Source organism: Corythoichthys intestinalis, chromosome 3, assembly GCF_030265065.1.
Source record: "Corythoichthys intestinalis isolate RoL2023-P3 chromosome 3, ASM3026506v1, whole genome shotgun sequence".
Lineage (NCBI taxonomy): Eukaryota > Metazoa > Chordata > Actinopteri > Syngnathiformes > Syngnathidae > Corythoichthys > Corythoichthys intestinalis.
The window spans coordinates 51,353,197-51,367,339 of record NC_080397.1 but is presented as its reverse complement, the minus strand read 5'-3'; the positions used below and the strand labels follow the sequence as shown (position 1 = coordinate 51,367,339).

The 14,143-nt window shown below is 40.5% G+C and overlaps 1 protein-coding gene across 3 annotated transcripts in view; it reads right to left on the bottom strand.

Annotated features, from left to right (window-relative positions):
* Nucleotides 1-14,143, bottom strand: part of LOC130913306 (ubiquitin-associated protein 2-like) — a 52,828-nt gene that overhangs the window by 24,043 nt on the left and 14,642 nt on the right. For all 3 annotated transcript variants that reach the window (XM_057831799.1, XM_057831800.1, XM_057831801.1), the window contains exons 6-19: nucleotides 13,198-13,275; nucleotides 10,028-10,088; nucleotides 9,774-9,853; nucleotides 9,440-9,492; nucleotides 9,301-9,350; nucleotides 9,028-9,214; nucleotides 8,593-8,854; nucleotides 4,164-4,298; nucleotides 3,933-4,069; nucleotides 2,264-2,487; nucleotides 1,932-2,163; nucleotides 1,813-1,852; nucleotides 1,622-1,745; nucleotides 1,470-1,527 (exon numbers count right to left, since the gene is read on the bottom strand). In XM_057831799.1, the coding sequence (XP_057687782.1) occupies nucleotides 1,470-1,527; nucleotides 1,622-1,745; nucleotides 1,813-1,852; nucleotides 1,932-2,163; nucleotides 2,264-2,487; nucleotides 3,933-4,069; nucleotides 4,164-4,298; nucleotides 8,593-8,854; nucleotides 9,028-9,214; nucleotides 9,301-9,350; nucleotides 9,440-9,492; nucleotides 9,774-9,853; nucleotides 10,028-10,088; nucleotides 13,198-13,275 (1,721 nt within the window). The remainder of the gene's footprint in view (nucleotides 1-1,469; nucleotides 1,528-1,621; nucleotides 1,746-1,812; nucleotides 1,853-1,931; nucleotides 2,164-2,263; nucleotides 2,488-3,932; nucleotides 4,070-4,163; nucleotides 4,299-8,592; nucleotides 8,855-9,027; nucleotides 9,215-9,300; nucleotides 9,351-9,439; nucleotides 9,493-9,773; nucleotides 9,854-10,027; nucleotides 10,089-13,197; nucleotides 13,276-14,143) is intronic.

Below are 14,143 nucleotides of genomic sequence, written 5' to 3'. Positions count from 1 at the left end.
TTATCACGCGATAAATAAAAATGAAGGCGGTCATTTTTCCGCCGCGATTTATCGCCTCGCGTGCACGTGCGGCAGACGTGCTGTTAAAAGTTCGGATTCCTCGTTACCAACTGCGCAAAATGCATCTTCATTCGAGGTCTGGCAAAAACTAGCGCCAGAGCTAATCGTTCCCATTATATCCTATTGTTCAACGTATACCGCCTGCGTCAGGGCTCCGGAGTGACTGTGGACCATCTACGGCGCGCAGGTGCTGTTGACGTGTGGGCGCTCCCGTCAGGAGTGACATTTCACGCGGGGCGGCTGCTATTCGGCACAACGCCGGATATTTACAACGAAGTCCACCAAAACATTGTTACCGACTAGGCAGCTACGAATAACCTCGCTTTGACAACGAACAACTGAATGAAATTAAGAGCGCTGTGCTTTAAACTCGTCCTGTTCATGAAAGTCGATTGTCATAAGCTGGTGTAGTAATGAGCAGACGTGACTTCAGCGGCGCTTGCTAACTTTTTTAATGCGCTCACACACTAGATATCATGAAATGGCAAACTAGATGTGCTACGTCCCATGCCATTGGCTACGTGAGCCCAGAGTGATTATGGGACACATAGTCCATATACTACATCGATGAATTCTAAACTGTCATGACTGAATGGAAGTTAAGAAGGCCAAATCAATCCATACCAGTGACTATAGATAATGTTGCAAATATTGTTAATTCAGTACGTGACATAGATGGATTCGGACCACAAATAGGATGTCTTGCTTATGTAGTAAACCTAGCTGTTAAGAGAGCTGCAACAATCAACAGTGTGCCTTGCCTCACTTTACAAACAGTAAAGATTGTTCTCAGCACTTTTATACAAAAATTTTTCAGATCAGTAAGAAGTAAGCACATAAATATTATGCACTAAAATGCATGTTTATATGATGACAATTTAATTTTTGCTCGATAGCAAAGAAAAAAATGAAACAAATTTTTTTTTTATTTTTTTATTTTTTTTAAAGAGCATTAAATGTATTGACTCGGATCGAAAATCGTGTCCCCCATATCAAAAATCGTATCGAACCCTGACTTAACTATCGTTGCATCCCTATGGAACACCACTGCAGAAGCTATGACGGGAAAAGTTTTAATTTGCCTAAATGCTTAAGTTATTAAGTGCAATTTTTTTTTTCTTTTTTTTTTTTTGAACACATTTTATTTATTCTGTGTTTCTGTGCGGTATACATATTGTTTTTTTACTTAAGAGGCATGGTCTATTGTTTTTAGTTGTGATTTCTTAAAAAGTATTTTTGAATTTATCTATTAATATATACTGTATTCTCACTGTGTTATTGTAAAGTGGTTAAAAAAAATTGGGGGGGGGGGGGGGGGCGGCGCAATAATATCGCATATCGCAATAATTTATGAGAATAATTATCGCACACTAAAATTTGTTATTGCGACAGGCCTAGTTCACACTTACTGGCACAGAAGAGCTTGTGGTATGAGTGGGCCCAGATGAATGAGAGCTGCTCACGTGGCTGGAAAGCAAGTTACATGCATACATTACCTATTAGCACATACAAATAACTCTTGTAAAGTATAAAAAACAGGATTAAGTTAGCCTCACTTTACCTGTTAAGCGAAGGAATAGGTGCTGAGTTGACGGTCGTGGATCCAGTGGAAGGCGCATGGTGGGTGGGGCCGCCATCATTTATGAGCGGGGACTCTGTTTTCACAGTTCTTGGCGATTGTGCAGCTAACAAAGATTTCATATTTTTTAAATATTATTTTTTTGTAATAGGAGTTTTGACTGGTGAACTTACCGTCCTGTGTGCTTTGCACCTTCATGCCAGAGTAACCATTCTATATATAAAGGAGGGGGGAAAAAATAGCAATTCAGGCAGCGTTTCACAAAGGTTAAAGAATCAATGCTTTACATTACCGTGAGGGGGGCAGCAGATGGCTGGCTCTCTTTGTTCTGAGAGAATGGCAGGTGGGGAGGTAAGGCTCGGGATCCGCCACCATCAACACGCTTTCCGGGTGCTAGCACAGTAGAGGATGGAGCAGCCGCACCCGGGAGGCCCAGGGAGGGTGAGGGTGTGGCACTGGGCAAGCCCAAGGACGGTGAGGGGAAGCCAGTATCCGGCATGGCGGGTATGCTGCTCACGTGTTCGCTGTTAAGATAACAAGAAGGAATATTTGTTTAGAAAGAAAAAAAACAAAAAAAAAACAAACGATTTGAAAAGTCTTAAGGAGAGTCATTGGCATACTCACCTCACAGAGGCAGGTTTGGAAAACAAGCCTTGCGGCTGCTGTGCAGGTGTTGCAACGGGGACAGACATGACCCCTGGAGTTGCCGATGGACCCTGTTCCCGTGTCAACTCCTTTTGGGTCACGTCAACAGTGCCTGCCTCGGAACAGAAGTCCAATGCACCGAACTGAAATTTCAAGCCCGAGATGTCTGCTGATCCCGGCATCTCCACAGCTGACGAGGGAATCTGAGGATATGACAGGTTGCAATGTTAATATAAATAAAAGTTGTTAGTAAAATTACATTACATTATTACCACTGTTTATTACAATTACATTCATGGGTGAAAGTGGGCCAGAACAGTCCGGAATGACTGAGACAGGCTTAAGTATTATATTAATCGGGCGCCCTTGAATATAAATCCAATTGTGGCAGACTATCAGTGTACTAGAATCTATATCATAACGTCATTACATTGGTAATTTGGACCCTTAATGTTTGGTTTCAGTATGGAGCTCTGGAAATAAAATTTAAAACCTGATACAAATATAAAAACAAAAACGATATAACTAGAGCTGAAACGAATAGTCGAGCAACTCGAGTAACTCGAGTTTAAAAACTGATCTGAGTAATTTTATTCACCTCGAGTAATCGTTTATTTTGACAGCTCTAAGCATCACGTTTTGCTCGGACTACTTTTAATGCGGGACAACGCGCTGATGACACGTGCGTAGAGGAAGAAGCAAACAAAAAAAAAAAAAAACAAAAAAAAAATTACTGCAACCGACAGCCACTACAAACGACGCTGACGTTGCTAAATACTAGCCCGCACGATGCTACGTTGGTAGCAGGTTGCGTCTGATGAGTCTCATAGAGATCACATGTATGTTGAACTAGATGCGAAATGACAGACTCGGCCGCGTCTGGGCAGCGTTAGTAAACAGCCGCCATCTTACAGCAGTAGAGTGCTAAGCGCTAATAAATAAGATTAACGTTACGTCACTAGCTCAAGTAACGTTAGCCCTGCGGAGGGCAAGGTTTCTATTAATTATGACCACTTTCGATGCGTGGCTACCGTGTCTTATATGCAGGCTTTAACATAACATAGCGTTGTGGAGTGATGAGGGTGTAAAATAAAAACTCAATAATGCTAACTATCAATTTTAGCTCAGTAGTCATTGCTGGATAAAACACCAAGTAGCACTGGTCCCTAATGTGCTCCAATACAGCCTGTATCATACATTTATTTTGAACACTGCAAAAACTCAAAATCCTATCAGGACTTACAGTTTAGACTAACTTAAAACTTAACTAGAACTTAAAAATGGCTTGAATAGAAATTCAATAGAAACACGTTTTTTTTTTTTTTTTAATAAGATCTAAAGGTTTTTGGAGTGAAAGCAGTCAATTAGTCTTTTTTTTATTCTAGTTACATCTGAGATGCAATTGTTGGCTGTTTTCAACAATATACATCGAAAATAAAGACATTGATTGACTGAAAATGGTTCAAGATTAGATGTTTTCTCATGTATATTTACAATTGCTCTTCACCTAAAAATATATTTGTTTTATCCGATTACCCGATTAATCGATAGAATTTTCAGTCGATTCCTTGATTACTAAAATATTCGATAACTGCAGCCCTATATATAACACTTAATGACAACTTTCTTAGTTGACCTACTGTAGTACCTTAGAGGGGGGCATCACTCTACGCTTCTGCGTCTTAAGCTGTCGCATTGGAGGCTCTGTGATAGGACAATCCACACCAGGCAACTTAATTCCTGGAGAGGCTCCATCTCTTGCAGGCAGGACTGATGACTCGTGACCTGAAGCATAAAAAGCGGGAGGGTGAAGTTTAACTATACATTCAATACAGTGTAGGTGAATAGTAGAATGTATAGAAAACAGACTGAGTCATACCTGGTGGTGTGGGCACTTGCGGGGCGTGTGAATGAGACATAAGAGGCTCTGTTGTAGGAAGGATGGAGGATTGTTGATGTCTCTGTGCTAGCTGGCTGAGCACAGCAGAGGGTTCTGGCTGAAGCTTCATTTCCACTACAGCAAACATGAAATAATATTTAAAGTAGGGATGGTGATATATCATGATACTTTGCATCCCAAAAGGTTATAGATACACTCATGCCAAGAATCGAGATATTGTTTTAAAAAGATATCAATGTTTAAAAAAAAAAAAAAAAAAAAGATGGAACCAACAAGTTGCTACCAAAATCTTACTACATAATAGTGTTTCAGTTAACTCAATGCGAGCCACTGACAGTCACTCTTTCCGATTTTCAGGGCACTTACAGGTCACTTTCTGTTCATTTTAGGGCATTTACAGGTAACTTCCTTTTGAGTTTGAGTCACTGCCTATTCATTTGTTGGATTCCCGGCTCACTTTTTGTTCTGTAACCCAAAATCAACAGGAAGTGCCCATAAAATGCCCCAAAATCAACAGGAAGTGACTGAAAATCAACAGGTAATGACCTGAAATGGCCCAAAATGACTCCTTGCCTGGAATTGGCTGCCACTCATGGCTATAGAAGTGGGAGGGGCCTGCTTGAAGTGGGAGGGGTTCATTTGCTGCCACCCTCCCAGTTCAAATGGATTGGATGTAAACTTACAGCAGAAGGATGAAGACCGCTTGTTTTTATGTTTATTAGTTGCTTTGTAGAATGATTTCCTAACCAATGTATCGATAATTTCTGTATTGCTATATCGTGAGATCGTTATCGTGAGCTTCATATCGGAAATAGTATCGTATCGTGAGGTACCAAGAGGTTCCCACCCCTAATTTAAAGTGACATGTGCTCCACAGCTAAAAATTCTGATGCATTGGACACACTTGACACCAACGATTATAGTATGAATTTGATTCTCGTTTCCGAGACTTACTAAAATTTGCCTATGGTCCATCATGTCTTAACACAAATGAGTCATGTTCAGCTCGACTACTCTACTGTAGATTTAATGCTAAGTACAGCTTTCGTTGTATAACCTCGAGCAGGGCTTGGATGTTGTGACAAAGCTAGCCGCTACTGTTAGCGCAGTGTGAAAATCAAGCACCCATAATGCCAGCTACAATAAGTGTCCCAGACACATCAAAACACAAATAACTCATGCAGCAATGTTGATAAACCCCAGGTTTAAGTGACCATTATTCCTGATATTTGTGCAGCTTCAAGATATACTTCCTTTGTTAAAATTAGGGATGTCCCGATCCTATCACGTGATCAGAAATAGCGCCATTTTTAAGAGGTTAGAAATTTTTAAAAAATGTTTTTCTGCTTCATGCTCATACAGCGCCACACCCTCCCTCCTGCTAAGCAGTGCGCCCAAGTTGTTTAGTGCAGCTTGTGTTTAGTACCTAAAGTTAACGATGATCGACAGGTTTGTAGCTTTGATCTTGCCAGAGAAGCTTGGTAGTGCTACGATTAAAGGCACTCGTGTCAATCATTGTTAAACTTGCAGCCCAATGTGGCAACTCATTGTGTAAGTGATAGGCTGTTCCCACCAGCGTGAGTGGATTTGAGTTGACTCACTCAATGAAACATTTAATAATGACCTGTGTTTTTCTACATTATTCTTGTTTAAAAAGAATTACGAAGGTGGCACAATGAGACAGTAACATGTTTGGAACTTTTTGTTTAAAAAAAAAAAAAAAATTTTATCTGTATTGGATCGGGACTATCGGCAGTAGACATGTGCCGATTACCGGTTTCAAGGTATACTGTGGCATGAAAACGTCAAGGTTTCAAACCCTAAAATTTTTTTTCGTTACACCGTCCCTAACGTATTAGCTATTTTTCATGTCCCCAAAATGCAAGGAGAAACCCCTAGGTTGTAGCTGCAAGGCTCAACCCTACCCCACCGGTTGTTGCTCAGTGTTAGTGAGTCAGCTGTGCTACACGATGGCTGGAGGAGGTGAAACTCCTAGATGGCAAAAGCAAGCAGCACCTGACTGCAATCAACTGATTGCACTTGTAAGACACCAGATTGGTGAAAAGGTGTCATCTTGTCTTGTTGGAAAGAAATCCAGCACGCACTGTGGCTCAATGTGGAATAGTTTGGACACCACTGGCTTAAGGTTATCATAGAGTCAGAATATCATACCGGCACATGCCTCATAGGCAGATTCTCAAAATCAGACGACTGACTCTGGTGCAAAAATATGCGATCGGGACATCCCTACTTAAAACTCTCAAACCTTCACCCAGCCTGGCTTCAAAGTCTGAGCGTGTATGACATTGTATAAATGTGCCTTACTGTTATGTCACAATCTAGCAAAAATTAGAACAGCTGGCCTCCAAAGGTTTTGGTAAATAAGGAGCTTTAAATCTTTTCTTTGTTGCATGAGGCGATTTAAACAATTTGCGTACTAAAGGTGTGCGAAATTTCCGATTTATAGATTATTCGCGATTCGGCCGTGGAAGATTCGAGAACTATTCACCAAAATCCAAATTCCGATTATTGAAAAATACCAAGTAAAGCGGAACTAAAAAAACAGTCAGCGCTGTCTTCGGGACACAATGAGGAAGAGACCAAGAGCAAACATCATGCTCAACTCATATACCAGTAGATTAAAAACCAATAATACCTCACTGTGGCCTAATTAACTTTTTATCTAAAATACTCCTAAATCGGCAAAATCTTGATTTGAATTAGAGCAGGGCGGTAAACCGAAAATTTAACGTCACCGAAATTCTTCACGATGACCGACGTAATTTTGACCAAGTCGGTAAATTCGGTAATTTAATAAAACAAGAAAATATAGTCTTTTTATCCCGCTTTGACGCTGTGTTGTTCGGCTATGTTCATTCCCCTTTAAGAAAGCAGACAGTGTGCTTACGTATGGAGTCACGTGGTTTTCAGGAAGCCAATCAAACAGAAGCCCGGTAGGCTAATGCTAACGGCTAACGCTAAAAGTAAATGGGATGGAGTCGGGCTTAAGTTAGCTAACTTAGCTTCGCCAAACTTTCACCCGGCATTAAGTAAACTCTTGGCGGTTTCCAGACGGGCTTTCACCCGCTGTCCTCCCTGGTTCAAACGATATTAGGAGAGGATGCTTTCAGTGCGTTCTTCTGGTAGCCAAGCCACAGGCTAACGCTAGCAGCTAACAATGGCTACAAATGAACGTGAAAGAGTCTGACAGCGGCTCTAACCTTGTCGAAACGGCTGAAATTAATGAGTGGACTGGGCACGGACTTCATGTAGAAATCATCATGTCGCATTATTTGGCATCTCTGTGTGATTTCTCTGAAAGCTTTCATGATGGTAAAGCACTCAGCATAAAGTAGCCTAATCCAACAGTGAAGCTTATATATGACAGTTTAATGGCCACAGCTATTTTTCTGTATGTGTTTGCTTTATTCTACCATCATAAAACCTTAAATGTTTCATTGGCATCAGAGCAATACAGCTTTAATCTGGTTGTGTCTGTGTGGAGGGTGCATGTATTAAAAAATGTTTCGGGGGGGGAAAAAAAAAAAAACTGAAACCTTGACGTAAACACTTGTGTTGAATAATTATGTCACATCAGCCATTACCAATAAATTGTCTGAAGTGTACTGTTAAAGCTGCAAGTCATTTGTGTTAGAATGACATGTTTGCACAGTCATCATATTGATTTTTATAATGTTGTCCATTTTCCAAGTCATACAAGCTGTTATAAATGTTCACACTAGAATTCTTATTGTTTACAAGATTTTTTTTAATACTTAATGTTTAGACTGCATGTGCAATTGTTAGATTGAAAGCTGGTTAAATAAATTCAACGAGAAACTGTTAATTTGTATTCCATGCATTTATTCAAATTTTCAAATTATATAACAGTCTGCTTGGGCGAATTTATCGTCATTTATCGTCATCGAGGTAAATCTGCTCAATTTATCGTGATACTTACTTAAGGCCATATCGCCCAGCCCTAATTTGAATCTCTGTCCAAATGATGAAACAGTTTTAAAACTTTCACAGGTCTAAAGTAGACAAAAGAGAAATGATGGAATAACGGGAGCAATTTTAACAACTTTAACGGTTGATTCACAACATTAAATTAATTGAATGTAGTTTAAAGCTGCTGATACAGAATGGGGACTTATTTTATTTACTGTTAACTTAATGCTGGAATAGATTATTTAAGCCTGAGAGGATTTGATTACAATTTTTGTAACTAATGTACTAAACATTAAAAGCAGCTAATAGCTGGGGAGCATTAATAATCGATTTATAATCTAATCGTAGCCTCTGAATCGTAATTGAATCGTTAGGTGCCCCAAGATTCCCATCCCAAATGTGTAAAAAGTACCGGTACTTTCAATGTTTCATTTCAAGAGTAGGTTTATCAACTTACTGTGCAGGCCTGTTACAGGTCCGTTGTCCAATCTCTGAGTATTGATTTCGACTGTGGGTGAGGGGACTGTTGTGGGGTTCTGTACCACAGGCAGCACCGCATCTTTGGAAATGCTACCGTTGATGGTCACGGGAGTAGCTAGGACCTGTCTTGCTCTCTGACCGAGCCGAGGCCCGTTGAGCTGATCTGCTGTCCTGGCGTCTGACACAGGTGCTGGCTTGGGTGCGCTTGGAGACCCAAAACCAGGACTAAGGGTTGAAGACTAGGAAAGATTAAAAATAATTATACTGATGGAGGACATTTAGGCATGTACTACCTTAAACAGTTCCATAAATATAATTGTAATGAACTAGTAGAATGTAATAGCCCATCGTGTTTATTAATTTGAATGCTATGACATGCAGCAGTGCTAAACATCTGAAAATGTTCTTGTACCAGAGCAGCATGCGCGTAAGTGGCGCTTCCAGAGGCAGCGTGGGCATAGCTGTGTGTGGCTGTGCGTCCATTGTGGTGGGAATTTGTGAAGACCAGGCTTTGGCCCAGATCCTCAGCAGAGGGCCCGTCAACAAGGTCAGACTCCACAGACACTCCTGACTTTGGCAGGAGGCCTGTCAGGTCCACACTAAGGGAAAACCGTTAAAGTACGGTAAAATTATTTGAATAAAAAATGTTCCAATAAGTGTATGTCATTAGGTGGGTGGCTCTCACTTGTGGTTTCCTGGAGTGGAAGAGGAAGTGAAAACTTTGGTCTCAGACAACTTTAAGGAGCCAAAAAAAAACAAACAAAAACTTGAATAAATAATGAAAAACATCTAATGTAATCATCATAATGTCCATATTTACTCACGTCTTCATTCCAGTCTTCTGTAGTCCAGTCTTCTGGGTTTCCTCCCCACGTTGCTGAAAGACAACATAAATTTGTTAGTCGTTCGGGGTGGATGCCAACTCTGACTGGCTGTATGTACCCTCTAATTAGCAGGCAACCAGTTAAGGGTATAACACACTTTGCCCCCCAAAAATAGCAGCTGGAATAGGTTTTAGCACACCAGCGATACCAATGCAAATCAGCGGTATAAAAAACAGATGGTTAGGCTAATCAGAGCATTTTGATGCACACCTATGCATGTTGAGCTTCGAAATCACTTGCAAAAAGACCCTCTGAAATTTGTGCTGATCCTTACCAGGTGCCTCAGTAGTTTCATTGACGTCTCCTTCCCAATTCTCATGGCGACCAGCAGCATAGTCTGCGGGATTGAATGTCCTGCAGAGAAAGTGGGTTGATGTGACCGAAAGGGTGACATCATCATTGAGAACTACTTTTTCCAAAAGAGGTTCAGAAAGTTTTTTCCACATTGTTACAATTGAGATATGTGCTTGTAATGAACATCACCACCTCTGTCACACTTTGTGATGGCTAAATAATTCTTTTTCTTACCCCATTGCCTGGGAGAACCTGGCACCGGCAGCTGCTCTTCCTCGACCACGCCCACCTGCCCCTGGAGGTGCATGGAGAGCACTATGTGAACCAAGGTTTCCCTGAGCTTTTTTTAGTATCAGGAGAAATGGAGCAAGTTGCAGGAAGGTATTAAACAAGGCAAGCCAAGGGTGCACTATAGGTATAAGAATTAATGGACACGTATTCTGATATAAGACCAACTGTTTCAATGCCTTGTTTGTTAAAATTCATAAACCTACAAACTTATGAATCTATATTTTATCCTTCATCAGTTACAAATTAGGTTCATATGGGATTTTTTTTTTTGAGAGACCCAGCTGTAACATGGATCCGGAGTGTCTCATTCATGACAAAAATATATATATGAAAAAAGGAGAGCTCGCATAGCACATACCGCAGCAGATTTTATGTTTGAGACTGGCGTTGTGTTTGATCAGTGTGTCATGTTTAAACTATGTAGTGTCAGTATTGTCCACAAATGTAGTTGTGAGAGAATTTTATTTAGGGGTGCACGATACCCATTTTTGGAAACTGATACCGATATCGATAACTTCCTGCTCCTCAAAGCCGATACAGATATCCGATAATAAATATATAAAATTTTTAAATGTATAACCTGAGTGTTTGAACACCTGGTGGTTTAAAAAAAAAAAAAAAAAAACTAGTGGTGGATTTAACATAGATTTGCCTTTGATCTCACCAGATTTTTTTATAATGACATGAACAAAACAGTGCGTTTCACTTCTGCACTGCCCGACAGCCAGCTAAGAATGAATGCACTTCCATAAACCACAAGGCTTGGTCTTTTCCTGCTTTTATGGGAACACGCTCGTCTTAATATTGTGAAAGTACAACAGAAAAATACACATATTCAATACTCAATATACAACAAACTGCACAGTACACTTATATACACAACTATTATATGTATAGCATAGCACACTAGCTTGAGCTACTAAACTAACTAAAGCATTGGCTGGCTTCTATAACTTATGAAGTTCTGTACATATGACCTTTCACCACTGAAGTAAACATATTTTGCACATCCATATGTAATAGTAAACATAAAATACTTACATATATTTCCGAGGCGGAAATGTAACAAAGCATTCACGACTGTCAATGCTACCGCTAGACACCGCAATGTGTAAGTTATTGAACCAAAGTACTGTAACAAAAAATAGGTGCATTGAATTATTCTGACCAGCAGGTGGGGGCAATGCCCCGCAAATGGTAAACTGATTTCCCATACTATTGTGTAAACTGCAAAGCCAGAACAGTACACATTATCGGTCCTATTATAAAAGTTATTGGATTTATCGGGATGACGTCATAATTCCTATTATCGGACCGATAATTATCGGACCAATAATTATCGTGCACCAGTAATTTTATTCATGCTTGAAACACAACCATTGTACATATTTTGTATGCTTTTGTTATGCTTGCATGAGAACATTGTAGCATAGAGCGTTGTGATAGATTTTATTCATGCTTATAAAACACATTACTGGTGTGATACTATAATCATTTGTTAGACTGTATTCATCCATGTTCATGTGCTGTATTTCTTTGAACATAATACGAAGAGGTATTGTTGACTGTGTAATCAAATTTTCCCTCCCTTTTGGTGTCAGCCACGGCCAGGTTCTTGAGGTCGTGAGCTGTGGAAAATCACCAGAGTTGATACTTAAGTTTCACTCTCGTTTTCATAGGTATCGTTTCACAGTAAGCATCCAGTTTTGAGAAACAACACTAAATAAGGCACTTTCTAAACTGTTGCTATTCTGAACTAACCAATCACTGCACGCCATGTACTCACTTTCTGCATATTCACGTGTTACCATGTATTATCATGTGATTTTGGGGAATAAAAGACGTGCACGATGGAAAAAAGGTTCGGAGATCGTCCCCATGCACGTAAACAAACTCGAGTGACTTCTGCTTTGGATGTGAGACTTCCGTTTCCTTGTGACTTTCTTTAGAACAGAAAACTGGTTGTGTTTTTCCTGACAAGCGTCATTGTTAATCTGTTTGAGTGTGCCTTCCCATGGCCTTGACAATCGTAGACTGTATCACAATATGCCCGAATATTGACTGTTATGTTCCTATGTTTTTCAATATGCCCTGAATGAATACAAGGGAGGACTGTGGTTTCTTATCGTTGTTCTAGCCGGGACCGGTGTTCAAGGTCTCAGCTCAAAAATATTTTTGTATGGAAAAATACCCAGGTTTGTGAGGTGATGAGTTTCGTTTCCTAGTAAGTTTCGTTTCACGATGGGCTTCAGCACCGCCCTTTCAACAGTATAAATGTCCAGCCTCTATTGTACTTCTTCGTACTTTCATGGGTGATCACAGCTCCTGGCTGGGTCACATCGGTTTGTACCCAAGAGCTCTTGTTCATAAAGCCTTCGAAGAAAAGCAATCCATGGTTGGGGTCGTATTTATTTCTCTAATCGAGCTATCGAAGTAACACTTGTCTTGGAGTTCAAAGTTAAATTTCCCTGACAGTAGTGTTGCCTGCATGCTGAGGGTATCATGAGCAGAATTTGTAGTTCATAAGAGCTACACAATTATAGTCCCCCCCCCCCCAAACTGTTCAGGCGTTTTTTTTTCTCAACGGCTAAAAATTAACAAAATACTCCAGAAATACAATGGCATCACCAAAAGATACAAAAATATATATGAGTTATACTCCGCAACACTCCCAGGAAAAACAGAAGAGGAAGTATTGTAAAAACTACAGTACTGTAACATGTTTGGAACTTTAGTTCAAATTTTTAAAAAAAATTCCGGTATCAGATCAGGACTCAAAAACAAAAGTGGGGGGAAAAGAGGCCAATCTCTGCCAGTGACCATGTGTGTGTGAGTGTCACTGATACCCCCACCTTAGATGTCAACACCCACTTAGTTTTCTGTCCCTGTTCAGATTTCATGTTACCCAGTGAAGGCACAAACAGTTCATGTGGAACTACACAACCCCACTGTAGAGATACCTGTTAACGGGCGGACAAATTTCTCTTCCCTCGTTATGGTTTTCTTCAGTTGAAGGATGGCAATTTAATTAATACCCTCATGCAATAGTACCACAGACTTAGAAAAAAACAACACCCTGAAAGTGTGACTGGAATATTTAGATTGTAAGGTACCTCTGCCCCGTCCCCTGCGTACGCGGTCTCCTCCCCGCTCTCCAGGCACCATCTCGAAGCCATTCTCCTCAACGCGACCTGCAAAGTTGAGAAAAAACAAAAAGGAATGGGATAAAGACACAGACTATCAAGAGCATCAGCATATATACACACACACACACACACACACACACACACACACTACAGCACTTCCCAGCACCGTATCCAGCGCTAATACCAATAATCGGCTCAGGACATCACGAATGCGCACCTCTGTCCATTCAGTCCTCCAAATTAGGTGTGATTTCCTGTTACTTCACCCCGCCCCGTTCATTACACCCACTGGTAAGCAACACAAATTGACGTCATCAAAGGTTGCCTGAATTACAATTTAGGGGCCCTGGACAATTCAGACTAGCGATGTCCCGATCCGATATTTGGATCGGATCGGCAAAAAAATGTGCATCGGTATCGGATCGGCCAACACGGAAAAATTCCGATCCGGATCTCCGATCCAGTTTTTTTTTTTTTTTTAAAACTCCGGTCCGGGTTTTCCAGCGCACCGATTTACATAATCCATTCCAGTTTTTGCTTCGGTTTCCCTAAAATCCGGTGAGCAGTTTAAGGCACACCTTCAACACACTACATTTACATTATGTCTCCCAATTTACAGAGACTTTATTGGTAAAAATGTCAGCTTTGTGGGATCATTTCACCTTAAAGGACGACAAAGACGAAGAGGCAGAGTGCAACATATGCCACAATAGAGTCAAGCGTAGTGGTAAAGCTGTAAGAAGTTTTAATACAACCAACCTAATCAAGCATTTAGCGAAATACCACCACAAACAATATGAGGAGTATGTTAAGAAAACCGAAGACAAAAAGAAAGGTCCTACGCAACTAACACTGGCAGAAACTTTTGCTATGCTTGACAAACTGGCACTCGACAGTCCCAAAGCCCAGGGAA